Here is a 25,993-nt window from a genome sequence, read left to right as displayed (position 1 = left end):
GACAGGGGAAGTATGGGCAGTAGCTAAACAGAGATGACTGATCAAAGGAGAGCTTATGTTTTCAATAGAAGAGATCTGGATCTGTTCATATGCTAAGAGGAAGAAATGATTAGGGAGGAGAAAGTAAAAAATTCCTAAGACCGGTTTAAGATACACAGACACACATACACGTCACAGACATTCATTCGCACTTATGGCTAGAACTCTGAAAACATGAATGATGCCTGCATAGTATTCCTGTCATACTGCACATCAAGGTTATTCATCTCTAACGTAAGGCAGAAACTGGGATGGATACTGGAGTACAGAGAAAGAGTTGTAGACCTGGGGCTTAATTATGCATTAAGATCCCACCATGAAGAAGACCTTGCAACTTCACTGTCCAAATTCATCACCACCCCCTTGAGTGAAGCGTTTCAACAGATCAGCAGTTACATCATTCTCCGTGTTCCAATGACTCACCAGCTCTGACAGCCTCATTCTCCAGTACGACCCTGTTGAAAATGAAGCGAATGTACTTGGACGGAACAGGCGTTCTGGGGCCCTCTTTGCCCAACAAATGTAGAATCTTTGTCGCCAGAACAGTGTGTTCACAGTCCTCAATGAATTCGCAGAGGTGGGCTAGACCTGCTTCTTTGCTCTCAGGGTTCTCTTCCACAATGCTGATGATGCAGTCCACAATGGCCCGCTTATATTCGAAACCTCCCTGGCAAAAGAGAAAACTGCCGTTCATTCTGAGGATGCTTTTTGGAGAAATGCTTATACTCCAAGGCTCATGCTTATAATATTAAAATTTTGTTTTCCTTCCTTTATGAAAGAAACAGAAGTGTTTTTTCTGCAAGTGGGAAAGTCAAAGCAACAGTGTGTTCCATAATCATCGGTCAGCAGTCAGAAGCAGGCACACTATCTGAGGGGCATGCTGAGATGGTAAAGAAAGCTACTTTAAATCCCATGGTATTTAATGGGGATCATAATTTAAGAGAACTTCCTGTGATTAAAAAGTGGTCCACCTACATCATCTCGGAGCATGTTGGAGAGGAAAGTCATCATGACGCTGTGCTTTCGAGGGTATTTCTGACAGAGAGCACTAATTGCCTGCACAACCACCACCTGTAGAAAAACAAACAAAATGGCCATTTACCTTTATAATGACTGTACAACTACTGCCCATAAAAAAACAGAAAAAAGTTCATCTTTATAACTTTAGCTACTAAGCATATGTTCTTATATTCTGCAAGCTAAGGAGGCACTGTAGTTATTCAAAATGACAACGGTTCTTCATTAAAGTTAAGCAAGGAGACCTCAAGGGAAAATAGTATGTTCATTCAAGAGACCCCATTCCTGACTTCTGGCCAAGACAGAGGTGTAGGGAGATACTCTTTGCCTCCTCGCAGAACCAAAAGAAGGACAACAATTAAAAAAAAAGTTGTAACTGCCAGAAAAGCGAACCTACATCCAAGGTTACTCAATCCAGCAAAGCTATCATTTAGAATAGAAGGGCAGATAAAGTGCTTCCCAGATAAGGTCAAGTTAAAGGAGCTCATCATCACCAAGCCCTTATTAAATGAAATGTTAAAGGGACTTATCTAAGAAAAAGAAGATAAAAAATTCAAGTGGTGAAATGACAACATACTCACAGCTATCAACAACCGAGCCTAAAGAAGCAAAAACAAACAAAAACAAACTAAGTAAACAACTAGAACAGGAACAGATTCACAGAAATAGAGATCACGTGGAGGGTTATCAGCAGGGAGAGGAATGGGGGAAGGATGGGGGAAAGGGTACAGGGAATAAGAAGCTAAGTGGTAGGTATGAAATAGACGGGGATTAAGAATAACATGGGAAATGGAGAAGCCAAAGAAGTTATATGTATGACCCATGGACATGAACTAAGGTGGGGGAAAGATGGTGGGAAGGGGGGTACACGGCGGAGGGGAATAAAAGGGAGAAAAAAATGGGACAACTGTAATAGCATAATCAATAAAATATATTTAGAAAGAAAAAATAGAAAACACGGGCAAATGCTTATCTGCCTATTCAGATTCTATAATCTGAAGGGGAAAGCTTTCTATTACTCTAAAGTCAAAGCAATTAAAGAAAAGTGACAAATTTGACTATATCAAAATAAACTTTTGTACAACAAAAGATATCATAAAAAGTCAAAAGACAAATGACAGAGAAAATATAACATTTCATAGATACAGAACTAATATCCTTAAGATACAAAACACCAAAAATCCTATAGAAAATGGGGAAAAGATATGAGCAGACAATATTATGATCCTTAAAAATATGAAAACATGTTTAACTTTCCTCATGACAAAAAAAAAATCCTAATTAAAACTACATCGAGACATGCTTTCTTACCCATCGGGTTGGCAAAACATCAAAATACAATATACTCCATTAGTGAGGCTACGGGGAAACTGACACTCGTATACACTGCTGCTAGATCTGAACATTCTCTGCAAAACCACATATTTACTTATCCTTCAACCTAGCACATGAACTTCTAGGGATTACCCTAAAGGTGTATCTCCCACATCTGAGGAAACATACTCACAAGGTTATCCACTGGGGCATTATTTGTAACTGCAAAGTATTATAAATTATCTAAATGTTCAAGCATAGATGATTCATTCAGTAAACTATAATACAAAATGACCTTCATAGGTTCCCCAAAGATTCAAGATGTCTGCTTGAATACACAGGCTAAGTTTGTTTTCTAAAAGACTGGATATAGCCCTGGCTGGTGTGGCTCAGTAGACTGAGGGCTGGTCTGCTAACCAAAGGGTCGCTGGATTGATTCCCAGTCAGGGCACCTGCTTGGGTTGTGGACCAGGTCCCCAGTGGTGGGCACAAACGAGAGGTAACCACACATTGACATTTCTCTCCCTTTCTTTCTTACTACCTTTCCCTCACTCTAAAAATAAATAAAATAAAATCTTTAAAAAAGTCTAGAATATATACCATAAGAATAAATATGGTCAATTATACTCTTTGAGAAGACAGAAAAAATCTATTTTAACTCTTCTAACTGAAATTTACTGTTCTGATGATCTTAAACACATACTCAACAGTTCTATTCAGCACTGTACTGGTAGTCCTAGCCATTTTAATAAGGCAAGAAACGCATTTGGATTGAAAATGAAGTAAAGCTGTCTCTGTTAAGAGACAACATGATTATTTACATACACAATCCTAAGGAATGTCTACAGCAACTACTAGAACTAATGAGGATAGTCAGCAAACATACCAAGATAGGGGCAAGTAAAAAAAAGGAGGGGATTTTTTTATATATTAGTAGCAAACAATGAAATAGAAATTAATAAAGTAGAGCCACAAGCATAGAATATTCATATATAAATGTAACAAAAGATGTGCAAGATCCTCTAGAATAAATGCTACGAAACAGTGCTCAGAGCCCTGCTCAGGTGGCTCAGTTGGCTGGAGTATCATCCCGTACACCAAAAGGCTGCAGGTTCAATTTATGGTCAGGTTACGATTTCTGGTTAGGTTGAGGGTTTGATGCCTAGTCAGGGTGCGTATGAGAGGCAGTCAGTTGATGTTTCTCTCTCTCTCCCCCTACCTCTCTCTCTCTAAAGTCAATAAACATATCCTCGGTGATGATTAAAACAAAAAAACAATGCTCAGAGTAAAGACCTAAATAAAGGAAAAGGTATACCATATTCATGAACTGGAAGAATTAATATTGTTAAAATGTCAGTTCTCCGAAAACTGATTTATAGATTCAAACAACCCCAATTGATAATATCCTAATAAGCTTTGTTTTATAGAAATTATCAACTCGTTTGAAATTTTATACTGAAATGTAATGAATGAGAATATTAAGAAGGACAAAGTTGGAAGATGACACTTCTTGAAATTTGAGTTACTATAAAACTATAATAATAAGTACAGTATGGTATTGGCATAGCACTGACAAACAGATCAATGGAAAATGAGAAGGAGCCCAGAAATATACTTACAATTTTTTGGTTACTTGCTTTTCAGACAAAGATTCCCAAGCGTATCACTTTGTCTTTTCAATAAATTATATTGGAATGACTAAATATTAGTATGGGAAAAAACTGAACTTATCACACACAATACACAAATATTAACTCAAGTTGGATTACAGACCAAAATATAAAAACTAAAACCATAAAACATTTAGAATAAAACATGTGGCACTATCTTTAAGATGTGGAAGTAGTCAAAGTTTTTTAAAAAGTATAGGACACAGAAAGCAATAACTGTGAAAGAAAAAAATTAATAAATTAGACTTCGTAAACATTTAAAACCTTTGCTCACCAAAAGACACTGTAAGAAATAGGCAAGCCACAGCGAATGGAAGAAAACATGACCATGTTTAAACTCTTACCTTGAACTCATCTGAGATTTCAGACACAAAAGAAGATATCTGCTTCATGAGTCTGTCCACACTGCTCTCACTGCCTGTTTTGAGGAGAGTAGTAATGGCCAGGGTGGCAATGCTTCTGTTTGAGTCTGTGATCAAGTTTTCTAAGTCCAGATTGCAGGCAGTAACAGCAGAGGGGTGCTTCATTGCCACCTTGTGGAAGGGCAAGAAAAATATAGAGCAATTGCTATTAATAAAGACCAGAATTTTTTTTTAAATGGAAGAAGAACAAAATAGAAATTTCATTTTAAGGTAAGTATCTTTTTAAAATCTAAACACAACAACCTAAGTTAAAAGCAATTGTTTCAAGAATAAAAGGGAATGATAGCACTGGCCAGTGTGGCTCAGTTGGTGGGAGTGCCATCCTGTAGACCACAAGGTCCCTGGTACGATTTCCAGTCAGGGCACACACCCAGGTTACAGGTTTGATCCCTGGTCGGTGTGCATACAAGAAGGCAACCAACTGATGTTTCTCTCTCTCTCTCCACTCCCCCACTCCAAAAAAACAAAGCAATGGAAGAATGTCCTTGGGTAAAGATAAAAAAAAAGATTAAAAAAAGAAGGTATGATATGTCATTTGATAAATGATTAACAACCATAGTTACAATGCAGTATAGCATCTTCTCTTCCCAGGTTTCTATAACTTTTCTAACAATATCACAGCCTGTTTTGCTCACAGTACATGTGTACAAGAATGTCTACTCAACTAGATGTTAGATCTCTGGAAATAGGACCTTGTACGGTAAATACTGCTCAAAGATTGTTATTATCTTATCACTCAGAAAACATCTATATTTTGTCTTCAAATCCTCATCCAAGGATATGTTCATTGATTTTAAAGGTAGAGGATGGAGAAAGAGAAAAACAGCGATGTAAGGGAGAAACATCGATTGGTTGCCTTCCATACATGTCCCAATGGGGGACTGAACCCATAACCTAGGTATGTGTCCTGACCAGGAATCGAACCTGCAATCTTTGGGTGGAGAGGATGACACTCCAACCAGCTGAGCCACCTGACCGTGGCAACACCTCTGTATTAAAGCCACACTGGATTGCTCATGGTCACAAAAACATGGCTGCCATTCTCCTGCTTCTTTCTGTTGGTGTCGTTTACCTCTGTCTATTAATATAAAAATTTGAAGACAGCAAAGTACTGTCATCAAAACTCAGTTAACAGAAAAATGACTCAAACTAATGTGGAACTAATTAAGTCTTAATTTATTGCACTTAGTGTGGGGATAGTCATATGTATAGTGCAGAAATATTAATGTGTCTTATGGTAGGTACTGCTCCAGGCCCAGTGGAATTAGTATGTATCACATAAGCTTTCTAAATTTCACAAAATACAAAATTCTGAGACACACCTGGCTTCATGATCATAGATAAAGGAGTGTGAACCTGTATCAACTCTTTTAAATACAACTCACATTGTTCTATAAAACCTTTCCCATGGCTGCTCTAAACTTCTCTCTCCTCCAGCTGTCCCAACAATCTATAATCAATCACATACTGCCTTGTGACAAGTCTACTAAATTAAGCTTTCACTTAAAATCTTTATGGTTGTTTAATTTATTCTGTGTATCTGTACTGTATCATCTAGACCCACGCTAAATGGCAGCCAACAGCCACATGTGACTACTGAGCATCTGAAATGTGGCCAGTCCAAATTGAGATATGCTGTAAATATAAAATAAATAATAGACTTAGTATGAATAAAAGGCAAAATATGTCCTTAAAAACATTATATGAATTACATGTTAATATGACACTTTATACATACTAAGGTAGGTAAAATATATTATTAAAATTAATCTCAACTTTAAAAAAATTTTAATGTGTTTATTACAAAATTTAAAATTTCATACATGACTCAGGTGTTGTTTCTGCTAGACAGTGCTACCACAGACCAGCACCATCTAAGTGTACTTTCTGCAGTGCTGGAAATGTTCTGCAGCTGCACCATCCAATGTGGTAGTCGCTAACCTCATACACAGCTACTCAGCACTTGAATTGTGACTAGAGTGACTGAGGAACTGAATTTTTAATTTTATTTAATTCAAATGGAAACAGCAACCTATGGCTAAAGGTCGTCATATTGGACAGTGTGGTTTGTGATTATAATAAAGTGCTTAAAAGTCAGAAATAAATTATATTCTTCAATTGAATAGTAGTAAAAATGGCCAAACCTAAGGCCACAAATACAAGTGAGATGCTATAAAACTGAAGCCCATAAATCACATTTAGTAACCTTGGAGGGAAAGCCAAATGCTTCACAATGAGTTTATCAATCAAACATTGATATAAATGTCAATAGCAAAGAGACACCTACCTTGTTCAAGGTCCTCACAGCTGCGTATCTCAAAGCTGGCTTAGGAGAGCTACAGAACAACTGAAGAACTAGAAGAGAAAAAAGACACTGTTCCTATAGCTCATTTCATCATATAACATGTATCTGAAAACACACTGCATGAAAAATCACATTAAAAATATGCATAAGGAAATTAAGTAACAGTATCAAAAATTCACCTGAAAAATGTAACGTGAAAAATAGAAAAAGCACTTTTTGTTGAGCTATAAAAACTTTAAAATATGGAATACAAAGTTCATTCCTTTTCTAAAAGAATTTATATAGAGGAATACTTGTCAGAACAAATGGGTTTTTTAAATATTAAGAAGAACTGAATGCATTAAAGTTACTTAAAAAAAAGATATTATTTATTTATTTAAGAGAGGGGAAGGGAGGGAGAGAAACATCAATCAGTTGCCTTTCTCATGCCACCATCTGGGGACCTGGCCTGCAACCCAGGCACGTGCCCTGACTGGGAATTGAACCAGTGATCTTTCGGTTCTCAGGCCGCTGCTCAATCCACTGAGCAACACCTGCCAGGTTATTTTTTAAATGTTTTATTTGGGAAAATGGTAACTTCGCAACAAGTAAGTAACAATGTCGACATATCAGAATGCAAAGGCTACACACACATACAGAGCTAAGATTAAAAAATCATTCCTAATCCTTATCCTGCAGACCTGTGGAGCTTAAAACAAATGTAAGAATATAAACAAAAGCCAACTATCAAATATACAACCAACCTGAAACAGCAGGAGCCAACTCTCTTGCAGTACAGTTAGGAAGATGGATGATAGCTGAAGCAGCTTCATAAATAACCATTTCATGCTTATTTCGCAAGCAGCTCTCAATGAAATCAAAGAGTGGACTTTCGTGGCTGACAATAAAATATACACAGGCCATCATTAGATATCAAAAAAAATGCAATATGCATAGTGGTTAGAAGCAGACAGATTGAGAAACTTTTGGAATTACGGATGAAGGACCTCTGAAAATCCACTCCTTCATAAAAAAACAATGAGAAACCAGCATGAATTTTCAAAATCAACCTTTTCATCACTCTAGAAATTGATCAAAGGCTTGCAACAATTCTGGGAACATTTACTCAAGAAAAACAGCTAAATATAAGAACAATAAGCTTTCTGGTGTTTTAACTTGCTCTGTTTCCATCCCCTCTTCCTAGTTTCAGGGTAGCCTTGGAAACCAGCAGCCTCAGAACCACAGTAGCTGTGAGAACAAGAGGCCTAGCAGCCACTGAAGGAGGTGAGTATGTGTGGGGCTCCCTCATAAGCCCTGTCCCCAGAGAACTGTCACTATCTGACCTGACTGGTGCTTACTACAAAAGTCCCATTCATGGAGCTAATCTTTATTTCATCTGACTCACAGCCTCATTTAATGAGCAAAGCCCCATATCCCTAGGAAGTCTGTCCCCCCAAAATCAATAGCAATTGTGTAGCACTGCATTGGCCAGAGGCAAGGATTCCAGTTGGACTTTGACAATTTCTGACATATTCCTGGGGATCTAAAAGGCCATGCAGATGTAGGGGGCTGAGCGAATACCCAGGAAAAACCTGAGAGAGCCCTCATCGCTCACCTATGCTTGACTCTGAGGTTCTGCGCAAGCAGGAAGTGAAGCCTGAGACCGAGCTGTGGGCTGCAGGGGCATGGAAGGCATGCCCCGACACACAAAATGGCCACTGGAAAAAGGTAGGAGACATGTTGGTTTAAAACACTTAAGAAAACCTGTCACATCATTATCTGATGGCCCAGCTAACCAAGCAAAGGCTTCAACAACTGCCCATGACAAAGAGTAAGGGCTGCTGAATTAGCCCTGAGAATCACTACACAGCAACAAAAACAAACTCTGAGGACAGGGAAGGGAGAAATCTGATTACCAGAATTACCACATCATATTATTTAAAATACCCAGTTTTGACAAAAATTTATGATACACACAAAGAAACAGTAAAGTATAGCGCATGTACTGGGGCCGGGGCAGTGAGGTGATCAACAGACGTTATTCCTGAGGAAGCAAAGATGTCGGATTAATTAGGCAAAGACTTAGGTCAACTAATATAATGTGTTCAAAGAAGTAAAGGAAACTACGTCTAAAGAATTAAAGACATGACAATCATGCCTCACCAAAGAAAATGTTAATATAGAGACAGAAATGAGATTTTTTTTTAAAAGAAACCAAGTAGAAATTCTGGATTTGGAAAGTACAATGACTGGAATCAAAATTGAAATCTGCAGCTCAACAGCTGGTTTGCACTGGCAGTAGAAAGGACCAGTCAACTTGAAGATAGATAACCCAAGATAATCCAGCTGAGGAAATACAGAAAAAAGAATGAAGAGAAAAGAACAAAGCTTTAGAGACTTGTGGAATATGACCAAGTGTAGCAACATCTGCCCGATAGGAATCTCAGAAGGAAAGGAGACAAAGGGGCAAAACGAATATCTGAAGAAATAATGACTAAAAACTTCCTAAATTTGATGAAAAACATTAGTCTTTGCACTTAAGAAGCTCAACTAACCCCGAGCAGCATAAATACAAAAGGATCTACACACTGACTCACCACAGACTGCTGAAAGCGTAAGACGAAGAAAATTTTGACAGCAGAAAGATAAAAACTACTGATCACGTTAGAGGAGCACCAATACAATAAAAGGCTGACTTTTCACCTAAAACAATGGGAGAGGGCAGGAAAATGCCATGTTTAAAGTGCTGAAATAAAAATACAGAATTCTATATCCAGCAAAATTATCCTCCAAAAATAAGGGTTGAAAAAGGACATTCCCAGAAAGCAACGACAGAGGGAATGCATTGTTAATAGATCTGATTTACTAAAAATACAAAGGAAGTTCTTTAGACTGAAATATTGACTCTAAACAGTTACATGAATAATCAAGGAGAAATAAAGAACACCAGAAATAGTAAATATGTAAAGTGATATAAAAGATACTACAGGGATATCCAGCCAAGATGGAGGCGTAGATAGACACACTGTGCTTCCTCACACAGCCAAAAGAAGGACAACAACAATTTAGAAACAAAAAACAACCAGTACTGACAGAAAATTGAACTGTATGGAAGTCTGACAACCAAGGAGTTAAAGTAGACACATTCATCCAGACCACAGGAGGGGAGGAGTTGGGCGGCCGGGTGGACAGGGGTTTCGGCAAGGCAGCAGCTGGCGGACCCAGCTCCATGGCAGGTTATGGAGGGGCGGGGTGCCAAGGTGGCTGGTGGACCAGGCGGTTCCACATTTGCACGCAGATAAACCAGGTGAAACTGGGGAGCAAGACAGACCTCTAAACTCAGGGTCCCAGTGCGGGGAAATAAAGCCTCAAAACACGGACTGAAAACACCTGTGGGGGTTGAGGTGGTGGGGGAAACTTCCAGCCTCACAGGAGAGTTCGTTGGAGAAACCCACAGGGTCCTGGAACATACACAAACCCACCCACATGGGAATCAGCACCAGAAGGGCCCAGTTTGCTTGAGGGAAGCGGGGGAAGTGACCGAAATCCAGCAGAGAGCAGAGCAATTGTTCCCTCTCAGACCCCTCACACACACAGCCTCACAACCCAGCGACTGGGTTGCCCTGCCCTAGTGAACACCTAAGGCTCTGCCCCTCATACGTAACAGGCACGTCAAGACAAAACAAAACAAAACAAAACAAAACAAAACAAAAAGGCCCAAATGGAAGAACAGATCAAAGCTCCAGAAAAAACACAACTAAACAATGAAGAGATAGCCAACCTATCAGATGCACAGTTCAAAGCACTGGTAATCAGGATGCTCACAGAATTGGTTGAATTTGGTCACAAATTAGATAAAAAAAATGAAGGCTACGCTAAGTGAAATAAGGGAAAATGCACAGGGAACCAATAGTGAGTGACAGGAAAGAAACTGGGACTCAAATCAATGAAGTGGACCAGAAGGAAGAAAGAAACATTCAAACACAAAAGAATGAAGAAATAAGAATTCAAAAAAATGAGGAGAGTCTTAGGAACCTCCAGGACATCTTTAAACGTTCCAACATCTGAATTATAGGGGTACCAGAAGGAGAAGAGGAAGAGCAACAAGTGGAAAAGTTATTTGAACAAATAATAAAGGAGAACTTCTTCAATCTGGCAAAGGAAATAGACTTCCAGGAAGTCCAGGAAGCTCAGAGAGTCCCAAAGAAGTTGGACCCAAAGAAACACATACCAAGGCACATCATAATTACATTACCCAAGATGAAAATGAAGGAGCGAATCCTAGAAGTAGCAAGAGATAAGGAGGCAGTTACCTACAAAGGAGTCCTCATCAGACTGTCAGATATTTTCTCAAAAGAGACCTTGCCGGCAAGAAGGGGCTGGAAAGAAGTATTCCAAGTCATGAAAGGCAAGGACCTACATCCAAGATTGCTCTATCCAGCAAAGCTTTCATTTAGAATGGAAAGGCAGAGAAAGTGCTTCTCAGATAAGGTCAAGTTAAAGGAGTTCATCATCACCAAGCCCTTATTAAATGAAATGGTAAAGGGACTTAACTAAGAAAAAAGATAAAAAACATGTACAGTAAAATGACAGCAAATTCATAATTATTAACAACCACACCTAAAACAAAAACAAAAGCAAACTAAGCAAACAATTACAACAGGAACAGAACCACAGAAATGGAGATCACATGGAGGGTTAGCAACAAGGGAGTGGGAGGAGGAAAGAGAGGGAAAAGGTACAGAGAATAAGTAGCATAGATGGTAGGTAGAAAATAGACAGGGGGAGGGTAAGAATAGTATGGGAAATGTAGAAACTAAAGAACTTATAAGTATGACACATGCACATGAACTAAAAGGGGGGAATGTGGATGGGAGGGTGTGTGCAGGGCAGAGGGGAATGAAGGGGAAAAATGGGACAACTGTAATAGCATAATCAATAAAATATATTAAAAATAAATAAATGTTTTAAAAAGATAATATAGGTACATTATTTTCATTTCTCTTAATTGCTTTAAAAGGACATAAAATTGTATAAAGCATTAATTATAACATTAGTTGTAGATTTATAAACATACACATATAATATACATGACAACAATAGCAAGCAGGAGCAGGGAGAAAATGAAACTATATTGGAGCAAAAATTCTCTATTTTACTAGAATTAGTATTAATTTGAAGTAGATTGTGGTAAATTAAAATGTATATGCTAATCCCTAGAGTATCAAACTAAGAAAAATGGCGGAAAAGTAGAAATATTGACAGAGAAAATAAAATGATACACTGAAAATGTTTACTTAACACAAAAGAAAGCAGTCAGAGGAAGTGAGGAACAAAAAAGACAGGAGACTTACACAGGATCAATAGGAAAACGGCAAAGGTAAATCCAACCATATCAATAACATATTTAAGTGTGAATGGTCTAAACACCCCCACCAAAAGATAGAGATCACAAGACAGGATATAAAAGCAAAATCCAATTATATTCTGCCTAGAAATAACTCACGTTAGACTAAAAAATACAAATAGGATGAATGGAAAAAGATGGAAAAAGATACGCCATGCAAACAGTAACCACGAGAGACCAGGAGTGGCTACATTAACATCAGACAAAACAGAATTACAGAGATAAAGAGACATTTTGTAATGAGAAAGAGGTCGATGCACCAGGTTGATAGAACAATGATAAACATACATGCAACAACAGAACATCAAAATATGCGAATCAAAATGACAAAATGAAAGGAGAGAGAGATATGACAATAACAGTGGGAGGTATCTATACCTACAGAACAACTAAGATCATCAAGGATATAGAAGACTTGAACAATACAATCAGCCAACTCAACCTAGGACATTCAATCCAATGACTAAAATACACATTTTTTTCTAGTGCACATGGATGGTTCTCATGGATAGATTAAATGCCAATCATAAAACAAGTTTCAATACATTTAGAAGAATAGAAATCATCAAAGTATGTTCCCCAACCACAACTGAATTAAATTGTAAGTCAACAACAGGAAATAAATTGAGGAAATCCCCAAATATTTGGAAATCAATCAATGTATTTCTAAATAACTTATAGGTCAAGAACACATCAAATGGAAAGCAACAGAATATTTGAAATTGAATGAAAACAAAACAATACTTCAAAACTTAGGAGAGGTAGCTAAAGCAATGCTTGAAAGGACATTTACAACTTTAAACACTTACACCAGAAAGAAGAAAGGTCTTGAATCAATAACCTAGGCTTCCACAAATTAAGAAATTAGAAAAAGAAGAGTGACCCAACCCCACAAGCAAGGAGAAGAAACAATAAAGATCAGAGCAGAATTATACTTTCCAAAGAAATACAATAAAAAAAATCATCAAATTATATGGAACCACAAAAGATCCAGAATAGCTAAAGCTATCCAGAGAAAAAAGAACAAAGCCAGAGGTATCACACTTCCTGACTGCAAATCACACTACAAAGTTACAATAATCAAAATAATGTGGTATTGGCACAAAAACAGATACACTGACCAATGGAACAGAATTAACAGCCCAGAAAGAAACTCACATGTATATGGCAACTAACTTTCAACAAAGGAGCCAAAAAACACACAATGGAGAAAAGGGCTCTTCACTAACTGGTGCTCAGAAGACTGGAAAGCCACATGCAGAAGAATGAAACTAAACTGCTATATGACAACGTACACAAAAATTAACTCAAACATGGTTTAAAGATTTAAATATAAGATCTCAAACAATAAAATACATGGGAGAAAACATGGGTATTAATGAACTTGACTCCAAAGGCAATGACAACAAAAGCAAAAATAAGTGAAAGAGACTACATCAAAATAAAAAGCTTCTGTACAGCAGGTAAAACCAGTAACAAAACAAAAAGGCAACCAACTGAATGAGATGAGATATTTGCAAACAATGCCTCCAAAAAGGGGCTAATATCCACAACATATACAGAGCTTATACAAGGAGCTCTGTTTGGGTTTTTTGGCAGCAAAAACCCAAACAATCTTGTTTTTAAAATAGGCAGAGGACCTGAACACTTCTCCCTCAAAACATACAGATGTCCAACAGATATATGAAAAGGTGCTCAACTTCACTGGCTATAGGGAAATCAAAACCACGATGAATACCATCTCACACCTGTTAGAATAGCTATTATCGGTAAGACAAGAAATAACAGTTGCTGGAGAGGATGAGGACAAAAAGGAACCCTAACACACTGCAGGGGTAATGTAAACTGGTACAGCCACTGTGCAAAACAGTATGGAGTTTCCTCAAAAAATTAAGAACAGAGATACCATATGACCCAGCAAACCCTCTTTCTGGGTATCCCCCTGAAAAATTTGAAAACATTTCTTTCTAAAGACATATGTATATACTGGTAGCCAAGACATGGAAACAACTTAAGTGGTCTTCCATGGACGACTGGATAAAGATTTGGTACAAATATACAATGGAATACTACTCAGCCATGAGAAACAAATACTGCTACTTGGGACAACGTAGATAGACCTTCCAGAGTATCATGCTAAGCAAAATAAGTCAGATGGGAGTCATATGGACCTTACACAGTTTCACTCTTGTGGCATATAAAACAGAAAACAACAAACAAACAAAACAAATTCCAGACACACAACAGAAGGGAGGTTACCGGAAAAGAGAGAGGTTCAGGGAGAAAAGAAAAGGTAAAGGGGGTCAAGTACATGGTGATGGAGGGAGACCAGACTGTGGGTGGTAAGCACACAATGCAACATACAGATGATGTATCATAGAATTGTATATTTGAAATTTATGTTATTAACTAATGTCACCCCAATAAATTTAATTTTAAAAGATCAATGGACTAGAATGAAAGAAAAAAAATTTAATCAATAAAACCCAAAGTTAGTTCTTGAAAAGGTCAACACAACTTACAAACTTTCAGGTAGACCAACAAAGGACAAAAAAAAAAAAAGAAAAAGAAAACACCCAAATTCCTGACCTAAAAAAAAAACTGAATTGATTAGAAGAGAATATAATAAACTATACACAATGAATTAAAGAACTTAGAGGAGAGGGACAAATCCCTAGAAATACCAAAATCCCAAAAGTGACTCACAAAGAAATACAAACTCTAAATAGACCTATAATTTAGTTATTTAAAATCTTCCCTCAAAGAAAAGCACAGGTCCCAATGACTATTGGTTAATTCTATCAAATATTTAAAGAAATAATACCAATCCTTCACAAACTCTTTCAGAAAATAAATGAGGTGGGTACACTATTTCTCAACTAATGTTGTGACACCAGTATTACCAGGACAACAAAAACAAGTTTTCAGAAGAAAACTACAGACATGAACACAAAACTCCTTAACAAAATATCGGAAAACTAAATCCAGAAATACATAAAAAGAATTATATACCATAATTAAGTAGTATTCATCCCCATAATGCAAAATGGGTTTAACAGAAAATCCATTCATGTTACATAACAAATTAAAAATATAAAGGACAGAAACTACATAATCATTTCAATCGTACAGAAAAAGTAACTGACAAAATCTAAAACACATTCATGATACATACTCTTAAAAGAACTAGAGTTCGTTGAAGAGAATGTCCTCGACCTGATAAAGGAAGGGCATCTTCAGGAAATCCACATCATGCTTAATGGTCTCCCTTAAGATAAGGGATGAGGAAAGGAAGTCTCCTTTTATCACTTCTACTCAACATTGTACTGAATTTTCAAGACAGTACAATTAGGAAGAAAGGAAGGAAGGAAGGAAAGGAGGAAAGGAGGGAGGGAGGGAGGAGAGAGGGAGAGAGGAAGGGAGGAAGAAGGAAAGAAAGGGAAGGGAAGGGAAGGGGAAAGGGGTGGGAGAAGGGGAAGAAGGAAATTAAAGACATACAGTTATGAAAGGAAGAAGTAAAACTGTTCAAAGATGACATGATTCTGTACATAGAAAATCCCAAGACACACACACACACACACATACAAACAGAACTAAATGACCATAACAAGATTATAGTAGGATACAAAATCAACATGCAAAACTCAACTGTATTTCTATATGTTGGCAACAATTAACCCAAAACAAAATTAATGAAAAAATTCCATTCAGTATAGCATCACAAAGAATAAATACTTAGAAACAAATCTAATAAAAGTAATGCAGGATTTTTACACTTAACACTACAAAACCCTGCTGAGAAATCTAAATAAATGGAGAAACAGTCCCTGTTAATGAACTGGAACAACACTACACAGATCAATTGGACCTAACACACACACACAGAACATACCACTCGTAAGTGCACGAGAACATTCTCCAGGATAAACTGTAGGTTACAAAACAAGTCTTAATACATTTAAGATTTAAATCATTCCAAGTATCTTTTTCAATCACAATGGAATGAAACTAGAAGTCAGTAACAGAAAGAAAACTAGAAAATTTAAAAATATGTGGAAATTAACCAACACACTTGAACCAATGGGTCAAAGAAGTCAAAAGGGAAATTTAAAAATATTCTGAGACAAACAAAAACAGAACATGCCAAACCTTACAGGATGAAGTAAAGGCTGTATTATAAACCAACAGGGAAGTTTATAGTAAAAAACAACTTTGACTTTTTTTTTGAAATGCCATCTATGATAACATACATACAAAATAAAAAAGAATTGCAAGAGAAATTCTGAGAATTGCTTGACAAGTGCATTTAACACGCAAGGGAAAAGGGCAATTTTATCCAAAACTGACCAGCTGGCTATCTAGAAGAGAAGCTGTAGTCCTATGAACCTCCATAACAACCAGACTCAATCAATTTTGGTCAACCACAAGGCCTGGACTCGAGCTTCTTCCCATCATGTCAGCAGAGTAGCTGGGACTCCCGCACTCATGCAAGTGCGCGTGGAGAAAGTGCACAGCTTCCTGCTGCTAGTGTGCTATGTCCTAGAGCTCTGACGTTTGGATCCCAGGCCCATTATGTCAGGGAAAGGCTGCTCCCCTCAAAATTAGCATGCAACGAAGCTGAGAGAAATCTGATGCAGAAGTATGGGGCAAATGTCTTTACTTTCATATAATTTTTAGAGTTTTCCCTTCATCATCCTGGATGTTTAAAAAATTTAAGCTTTGCTATAATTTGTCATGCAAAACTAGATAACTAATCACAAGTGAATTATTGCAAACTTGCATGTACAAATTATAAGTGAATTACTACAAACCTACCATCATTGAGAATGAATATTTCAAACACTCCAGAAACCCCCATATACCATCTTCCAAGCACTGTCCTGATGCTGCCCTAAAGATAAATACTATCCTTACTTTTAATACTATAGATTAGTTGTGCCTGTTAAGTCTGAAAATAGCTTAAATGGAAGTATACAAAATGTATTTGTTTGTGTGACTTAGTGAGATTCATCTACATAGTTGCATTTAACAGTAATTTGTTCATATCCATTGTTGTATGCAATTGACTATATGACCATATCACTATCTTTTGATTCTAGCATTGAAGGACATTTAAGACTGCTTCCATTTCTGGGCTATTATGAAGAACAGTACTAAAGGTATACTTGTCTGTCTTTTGACACACAAACATATGCATTTTTGTTTGGTACTTAAAAGAAGCCAACTGAGGTTCTGATTGGGGGTTCATTGGATCCACAAATCAAAATAAGATGCGACCTCTTTATGGTATTGAATATTCCAACCTAAGAACATTTATTCAGGTCACATTTTAAATTTAAGTAACATTTTATAATTTGCTGTGGAGAGATATACACAATTTTTGTAGATTTATTCCTAAGGATTTTATTTTAGTACAGTGCCATCTTTTCAAAATTTTATCTTAGTGATAGGTTGCTGGGATACAGAAATAAAACTGATTTTGCACACTGACCTATCCAATAAACTGGTAAATTTATGTATCAATTTTAATAGATAATGTACAGATCAGTTTTGCATTTTCTATATATACAATCATGTTGCCTACAAATATTTTCTAAAAATTAGATATTTAATTTTGACTTACTGCACCAAGTAGGACTTCCAGTAAAATGTTACTTAAAAAGCAGGATTAGCAAACATTCTTGTCTCATTCACAGTCTCACGGGGAAAGCCTTCAACAGTTCACCAATTTTACTTGAGACAATCAAGAATTTATTGAGATTTATCAGGATAATAATGTCCCCTTCGTTTGCTTTGAAAAGAGATTTTCAATAAAAAGTTGCCATTACATTTTATCAACTACCATTTTTTTTTTGCATCTATTAAGATGTTAGGAATCATCCCCTTTATTCTTTAAATGAAGAACAGTTGTGTTGAGCTTTGACCGCCAGATTGACCTTGCCCTGCTAGAATCAATGAATACTGGGAAATATCTGTTCATTACCTCTTCTTGTATCTTCACTCCAATCTCTCACATCTCCCTCTGGAATTCCAATTATATATCACTTGATATCACAGTCCTCCGAAGTTCTGTTTATTTTTCTTTAATTTGTTTTCTGTTTTTCAAATTAGTTACTGTCATTCTATCTTCAAATTCACTCACTCACTCTAACTCCTTCTTTCATCAGACATCTCTAACCTGGTGTTAAGCCTAGTTGACAAATTCAATCACTGTTTCAGTGATTGAACTTGTATCAGATAAAACAGCCCCCAATGATGCCCACGCCTTCCTCCATGGCACCTGTGAATATGTTAACCTCACATGGCCCAGACCATCCCCTGCCTGACAGCCAGCAGGGAAACAGGGCCCTACAATCTATGCCCACCAAGAAATGTATCTGGCCACTGACCTAAATGAGATTAGAAATGGGTTTTTCCCCTAAGCCTCCAGTAAACAACAGCACCCGCCAACATCTTAATTTTAACTCAAGACCTACGTCTAGCTCACAAACTTGTGAGACCATAGATGTTGTGTTAGGCCATTACAATGATGGCAGCAATACAAAACCAATACAGGTGTTGGTATCTGTGAGTGAGGTGCTGCTACAAATACCTAAAGTTGTGGAAGTGCCTTGGGAATCAGGCAGTGGGCAAAGGCTGGAGGAATTTTGAGGAGCATGATGAAGGAAGGGTAAATTGCCTCAAAAAGACTATGAGAAACCTGGTCTTTAAGGGCACTGCCAGCAAGGGCTCTCAGACTGCTTGTAGAAGTCTGCCTTCAAGGATCCTGTGATGAGGGCTCAAAAGGGAATGAGGGCCAACCATGTTCTTGTAAAGCAGAGTGGGGTGGGTCCTTGTCATGTACTGGCAGAGTTTAGTGCCATTGCGTCCTGCAGTTAGGTGGAAAGCAGAACTTACGAGTGATGAACTTGGCTATTCACTTGAGGGAATTTCCAAGGAATGTTGAAGGTGTAGCCTGATTTCATCTTGCTGCTCACAGTAAAATACGGGATGACAAAGTCCACTAGTGGACAGCAGCTTCAGCTCGTGCCCATGAGTTCCAGGCTGCCTGTGGTCTTCCCTTCCTAACAGGCTGCCCTATAGACTTTAGCCCTGCCTAGCAAGCCCCAAAACTGTATGTGTCAAGTCCTTGTAATAATCTCTATATATTTATCTCCTATGGGTTCTGCTCCTCTAGCTGAGTTGACTTTTAAGGTCTAGAATTCCTTCTTATGGTTTCCATTTCCTCTGCAGGCAACTGTAACACAATGGTAAGTGTTTGTGTATGTAAACATACTGAAACACAGGAAAGGTACAGTAAAAACTTGGTATAAAAGATAAGAATGGTACACCTGTATAATGTCGTTACCATGAACGGAGTTTGTAGGGCAGGAAGTTGCTCTGGGTGAATGAGTGAGTGAGTGAGTGGGGGGTGAAGGTGAAGGTCCAGGACATTGCTGTACACTACTGTACACTTTACAAACACTGTAATGTACACTTAGGCTACACTACATTTAATTTTTTTTCTTTCTTCAATAATAAACTTTAGCTCACTGAAACTTTCTTACTTTATAAGAAAGTTTCTTTATAAACTTTTTAATTTTTCAACTCTATTGTATTAACACTGAGCTCAAAACACAAGCACATTGTACAGTTGTACAAAACAACTGTTCTTTATATCCTTATTCTGTAAGCTTTCTTCTGTTTTTGTTTTTTTTTTTAAACTTCTTTTGTTAAAGACTAAGACACAAATACACATGTGAGCCTAGGCCTACACAGGGTCAGGCCCACCCGTGTCGCTGTCTTCCACCTGCACGCCTCGTCCCACGGGAAGGGCTTCAGGGGCAGTGACACCCGTGGGACTGTCATCTCCTAGGATAACTATGCCTTCTTCTGGGCCACCTCACGAAGGTGTGGCTGGGGCTCTTCTTTAGGAGGCGTCTCTCTTTAGAAATACGTCTGTGGTGGTTTGCCTGGTTTCTTTCTTGCATCACACCACTGCTTGTAAGTAGATAATGCACCATGAACAGTCCTCTCTACTAATGAAAATCTTTTGTCATTGGGGTCCATGTTTTCAAACTTTTTAAGGAGCCTGAGGTCTACAAATGCTTCTGCTAAACCTTTCACTGAGAATTTTCTTGGGGGGTTTTCTCCTGCAGTTTCCTTTTCTCTTGCTTCTTCTTCAGCTATGTGTTCCCCTTCCAGTTCCGATAATTTCCCATTAGTCAGTTACTCAGGAACCACCTCCAGGAGCTCCTCAATGTCACCTCATCCACACCCGGGTTAAGACGTTTGCTATAACCACCACAGCCTTGTTGGTTTTTGCAACTTCCTCCTCTTTGACAAACCCCCTGAAGTCACGGACAAATCTCGAGTGTCTTCCTCCAGGTGCCATCCATATATTCTTGATGTAGTCACAGATGCTGTAATACTTCCAGAACTGTATCAGTGTTTTCTCGGCTGCAGCAGTGGTCTGGGCAAAGGCTCTCCTTGGGCAGTAGGCCTTCAAAGCTACTGTAACTCTTTGGTTCATTGGTTGGATTAAAGAGATGATGTTTACAGGAAGAAACACCACTTTGATACTGAGATGATTGATACTGAGATGAAGAGCACCAATAAAAGGAGGATGTCCAGGAGCATTATCAAAATAAGCAAAATCCTGAAAGGTACATGTGTATTATTCTCCAAATGATACTTCTCTGTTTCGCTGGCAGAGCAGTTCAGGAGGGCATCTTGAAAGAGGCGCTGGGTCACCCACGACCTCTCACTGCTCCTGCAGAGCAGCGGCAGTGCGCGCTTCCCGATGCCCTGGAAGGCCCTGAGGTTCTCTCCAAGCCAGATCACAAAGGGCTGCAATCTGTAGCCCTGGCTCCAAACAATGGGTATCCTAGCCATTGACTTGGTCTCCTTATAAATGAAAGTCCTTTCAGGCATGTTTCCAGAACAGAGAGGTTTCATCCATATTGAATATTTGCTCTGAAAAGTAAATTTCTTCCACAACCAGCTTATGTAGAGCTTCTAAAAATTCTCCAGCTGCCTTTGCACCAGCACTCGCAGACTCACCACGCCCTTTCACATTACAGAATGAATTGTTTAAACCACTCAGAGTTAGAAGCACACTCAACCTCTCAGGTCCGGTCTCTTCTTTCAACATCACAGACTCGCTTTGGCCATGATTACCGCGGTGCTGAGAGGAACATGCTTCTACGTCTAGTTGTTACTCCAGGTCACTGGAAGTTTCCCCATGTTTGACACAGACCCTTCAAGTTTCTGTCATTCTCATTCCCTCCAATAAAGCAGATCATTTCGCAGCTTCCGTCACTGTTCTCATTCTCTCAGACCATTAGCATGGGGCGGGTGGGCCTGACTGCCTGAGCAATAATCATCACTGACTTCCCACCTTCACAGCCCTTAATCCCTTTCAATTTCATTTTCAGGTCAAGCACTTAATGTGACCTCTTGCTGGCAACATTAGTGGTGCATTCTCTGTGCTTAGGGGCCATGATGAATAAAACGACATGATACTAAATCCAGCACAAGACAAAACGTGCCATCAAGAGGCCCAGTAAACATGAGATGAGTGAGGCTGCTGTCTGCGTAACACAACACACTGCTTTACAGCAAACTTTTTTCTCTATGACTAGAAAGAGTACCTCTAAAAATAACTACTACAGTGAATACATGACCCAGTAACACAGTTGTTTATTACCAAGTATTGGGTGTTGTACATAGTTGTATGTGCTGTATACTTTTACATGGCTGGCAGTGCAGTAGGCTGGTTTGCACCAGTGTCACCACAACCACGTGAGTAACGTGTTCTGACACGATGTTACGAGAGCTACGATGTAGGACAGCTACAGTGTCGCTAGACAATAAGAATTTTCAGCTCCATTATAATCTCATGGGACCACCATCGTATCTACCATTCATCACCGACCAAAATGTCATTATGTGGTACATGATTATAGACACTGTGAATGATATGAGGCAAAGACTCCAGCATATATGGTGCTCCTCTGCCAGGCAGTTACACCACCTGGGTTCAAATTCTAAGCTCCACCTCCTCCATGGTGAGTTGCAGCCTATTTCCCCACTCAGTTCTTTCGGCTCACAGCTACTATTTGCCGGGATTCCTGGAGCCTTCCCCTTTTTGTGCACAGGTCAGGGGCCAGCCAAGGGTTTTGTAGTTTAAAGCTGACTCTGAGGCTCACCCCATTTATAGCTCCCTCTTTTCCAGGATTTCCATCCTCAAACTGTGTTCTCACCCCTCTGGCCAGTAAATACTATGGCTTCCTATGATCCCACCTGGGCATTGCTAGCTGACCTGAGGAGACTGGCCAGAAATGCCCAAATCTCACCTAGTGAAGCTTCTGTCTTTCACAAGTTGACTTCCCTCCAGTTTTTGCCTCCTTTTCACAACTCACCAGTACTGTCAAATAGTTATGGGTTTTCTTGTTTGGGGGAGGTATAGTTTTATACTAATAATATAATCATTATTTGCAGGAGGGCTTATATGACCCAGCTACTCCACCACTGCAGGAAGCTCAAGTGAATATTTTTGAATATTCCATTTTATCTTCTCTGTTAACATTTACATTACATCTTTTAGGTTTTCTTAGTGGTTACTCAAAAGATCACAGTATTCATCCTTATATTATTGCAGTCTACCATCAAATGATACAATGCTGTTTCATGAATAATGTAAGAACCTTACAAATGTGTAATTCTATTTTTCTCTCTCCTGCACTTTAATTTTAAATAAATAATTTAAATAAATCATCAAATGCAGTACTTCAACAGTCTCTTTTATAAAAACAAAAGGGATAAACAAGATTCTTAATGTCACTTCCAGTTTTCACATTTAATTATCGTATACCTTAAGATTTATAAGTATGTTTTATTTAGTATCAGTTTGTTATTGTATTATTAGCAATCATAATCTACCAAGAATGTATACCAGAGCATACAGTAAAAATAAAAAATAAAAAAAGGTTGTGTTACTTGGAGCCCCCCCTTTTTTTTTAATTTGGAAAACATGAAATCGATCTGCAAAGTCAGCACTGTCCAAAAAATACTTGTAAAGGAAATAAATTCTGAGGTGCAGTAACCACAAAGGGAAAATTGCTTGGGTTTAGGTGAAGACACTTACCCCTCTTCGTTTTCTTTTAGTAAACGACTGGCAATTCGGATCAGCATGCAGTAAGCAAACTGTGACTTGAGGCCGGACTTAGTAAACTTATTCAACATCTTAGAAACAGCAAGGCGATCATTCTTTTTAAGGTGATATAGGACTCCCAATGCATGGTACTAAAGGACAAGAAAAAGAATGTGACTAACAGAAAACTAAGAAGACAACATTTACATGAAAATAGAACCATATGGAACTAGATTTTTTAAATGCAATTACAGTAATTCATTTTTATTTATTGATTTGAGAGAGAGAGAGAGAAACATTGATTTGTTGTTCCACTGACTTATGCATTTATTGGTTGATTCTCATGTGTGCCCTGACCAGGGATCAAACCCACAATGTTGGTGTATCAGGATGATGTTCAACAACTACCTGGCCAGGGCTAGATTTTTAATAAAAAGATACCCAGGTCAAAAGTATACAAAATAGAATAGCTTTCTTACACTGAATCAAACACACACAAGACTGAAAGGACAGGAGTTTCTAATTTACCCCCAGAAGGTATAAATTCAGACTGGACAAGTATTAAGAGGGTAATATATTCCAAAGGTACATCTAGCAGGTTCTGCATTGCTCCATATATCCTTAGCAAAAAGGTTCTCAGATTCAGGGCTTTACCAGTATTGCAGGTCTTTGAGTGGCTTTAAATCATCTGTAACCAAGTTAGGAGTTAAAGGATTCCCCTCCTAAAGAAGGCTTAAGGAGTCTAAGCATATTACCATGGAGCTTTTTATATAAGCACGTAGATCTGAATCAGGGGAGTGGGGATGTTTCCCAAGGGAGAGATCACTACTGTGTTTCCTCTTAACTGAAGATGCTAACACGAACAGTTATAAACACTGAAAGGGCATAAACAAGTACCCTCTCAAATACAAATGAGCACTTTACATGAAATTGCCAGTTAACAACTTAATCGTGTTCCTTTTAATCAGGAATAGCCTAATGAATATCCAAAGGAGATCTTTCCAACAAAATGGTTTTAAAGTTGCATGAAGTAAAAATTACTCCTTAATGTTTCTATAATGTCCACTCTAATCAAGCCCTGAAAAGCTTGGAAGTGAACACCCTTCTTCACAAATTATTTTTCAAACAGATTCAAGGAGGACCTCTAGAATGGGCATCTCAAACTACCAATGAATGTAAGACGCTTTCTCCAATGTTGTTCCAGTCTCTATTAACACCAGCAGGACCTATGGCAGTATCACAATTAGTGGGGTACCCACTCGAGAATAAGCACTAACAGGCTGCTTAATATCAGCCTTTAGCGAATAGTGATTTGGGGAATCAATAAATTGCCCCTACAATGTAGGGCTAAAGAAAGCTGATCTCGAAACATAAGCTAAAATGATTCAGTGACCGTACCTGGACCATAATATTATCACTTGAAGCAGCTTCTTGGGCTTCATTGACCCAGCGCTTAACCACATCGTAGCTTATCTTCATCATATGCTAAACGCAGAAAAAAATTAAAAAAATAAGGATAGATAATGCATTGTCACTGAAGTTTAGAAACATGAGTTAGTTTTCTTTTCCAAAAGACATGCCCCCCCCCAAAAAAAAAGAAAGAAAAAGAAACAACTTTGTAGCTTTTTAAGTCTATCTCAAGTCTCTATGCCTGAGGCAATAATGAACCAGAAACACTTTCTCCAAGACCCCTTTGCAAGGCTGAATACCTTATTACATGTTTAGGGACTGGGAGAGATGTGTAAAAGAAGTAATGAGAAGGAAGGGACAGGAAGGGATAATTAATGGAATGGTACTTAAATAATGTTAACAATAAAGGTTTTACTTCCAGGAGACTCTTATGATTCAGATGATCAAAGCCATTCACATATTAGTCATCAATTTTAATTCAATGGAGTGATAGATTATAAAGAATAAATTTTGTTCTGATAAAAGAGAGAAAGAGGTACTACTAAAACACAGGCTACTTCCTGGGAGGAGATGCAGAGGCAGGACAGGAGACTGGACTGAGGGACACTGTGGTACGGGCAGCAAGGAAAGGAGAGGACAATGAGGCAAGAGGTAAAGACGCAGGTCATAACTAACGTAAGATTTCTAAAAAAGAGACAGACCCTCAGTTTCTTCCCTGTCTTCCCCTCGCCTTCACCGCCCATCTTTATTATGTGTACAACATAACCTTCTGATTGCCAAAACCTTTGAAACACATGAAAATCTCATGTTTTTAACTGCCCGTTTTAATTGTCCAATGCTGCCCTGGCAGATGAAACACTCTTGGATAAAGTAATAGAGATGTACACGTAGTATTTAAACGGTTCGTTTGTGAGAGGATCAGCACAGCCCCGTCCTTGTTCGCTTACTAAGGCAGACACCAACGCCGAGCTGGACACACTGGAGACTCGGTCCACAATGGCCTGCTTCATGTATCTCTCAATGGCCTGCAGCATTGTTCCCTAGTAACATTTGTAAAGAAAAAGCTGAAGCAAAACATGTTCACGCTACATTACCACTTCCAAATAACTTACAAAAACCAGTCATATATATTAGTTTCTGTGTAAATATTTAGCATTTATTAAAAAGGATCAGCATATAATAATCATATCCCATCAGGCAGAACCCAGACAACCCTAGCAGAAGGTTCGAGGAGGAACATTTACCCCTAAGGAAGACAACTATTCGATGAGGAAATAAACTGTCTCAAGGCGGAGA

At 38.3% G+C, this 25,993-nt stretch overlaps 1 protein-coding gene across 1 annotated transcript in view; it reads right to left on the bottom strand.

Moving 5' to 3' along the window:
- COPG2 (COPI coat complex subunit gamma 2) overlaps positions 1-25,993 on the bottom strand; it is a 130,216-nt gene that overhangs the window by 68,378 nt on the left and 35,845 nt on the right. The window contains exons 7-14 of the mRNA XM_045855747.1: positions 25,645-25,737; positions 24,686-24,772; positions 23,282-23,439; positions 7,511-7,644; positions 6,750-6,817; positions 4,385-4,573; positions 1,015-1,110; positions 463-706 (exon numbers count right to left, since the gene is read on the bottom strand). Coding sequence (XP_045711703.1) covers positions 463-706; positions 1,015-1,110; positions 4,385-4,573; positions 6,750-6,817; positions 7,511-7,644; positions 23,282-23,439; positions 24,686-24,772; positions 25,645-25,737 — 1,069 coding nt within the window. The remainder of the gene's footprint in view (positions 1-462; positions 707-1,014; positions 1,111-4,384; positions 4,574-6,749; positions 6,818-7,510; positions 7,645-23,281; positions 23,440-24,685; positions 24,773-25,644; positions 25,738-25,993) is intronic.

The sequence above is a fragment of the Phyllostomus hastatus genome, unplaced genomic scaffold (genome assembly GCF_019186645.2).
Source record: "Phyllostomus hastatus isolate PE091 unplaced genomic scaffold, TTU_PhHast_1.1 phas_scaffold_114, whole genome shotgun sequence".
Lineage (NCBI taxonomy): Eukaryota > Metazoa > Chordata > Mammalia > Chiroptera > Phyllostomidae > Phyllostomus > Phyllostomus hastatus.
This window is presented reverse-complemented; position numbering and strand designations above follow the sequence as displayed.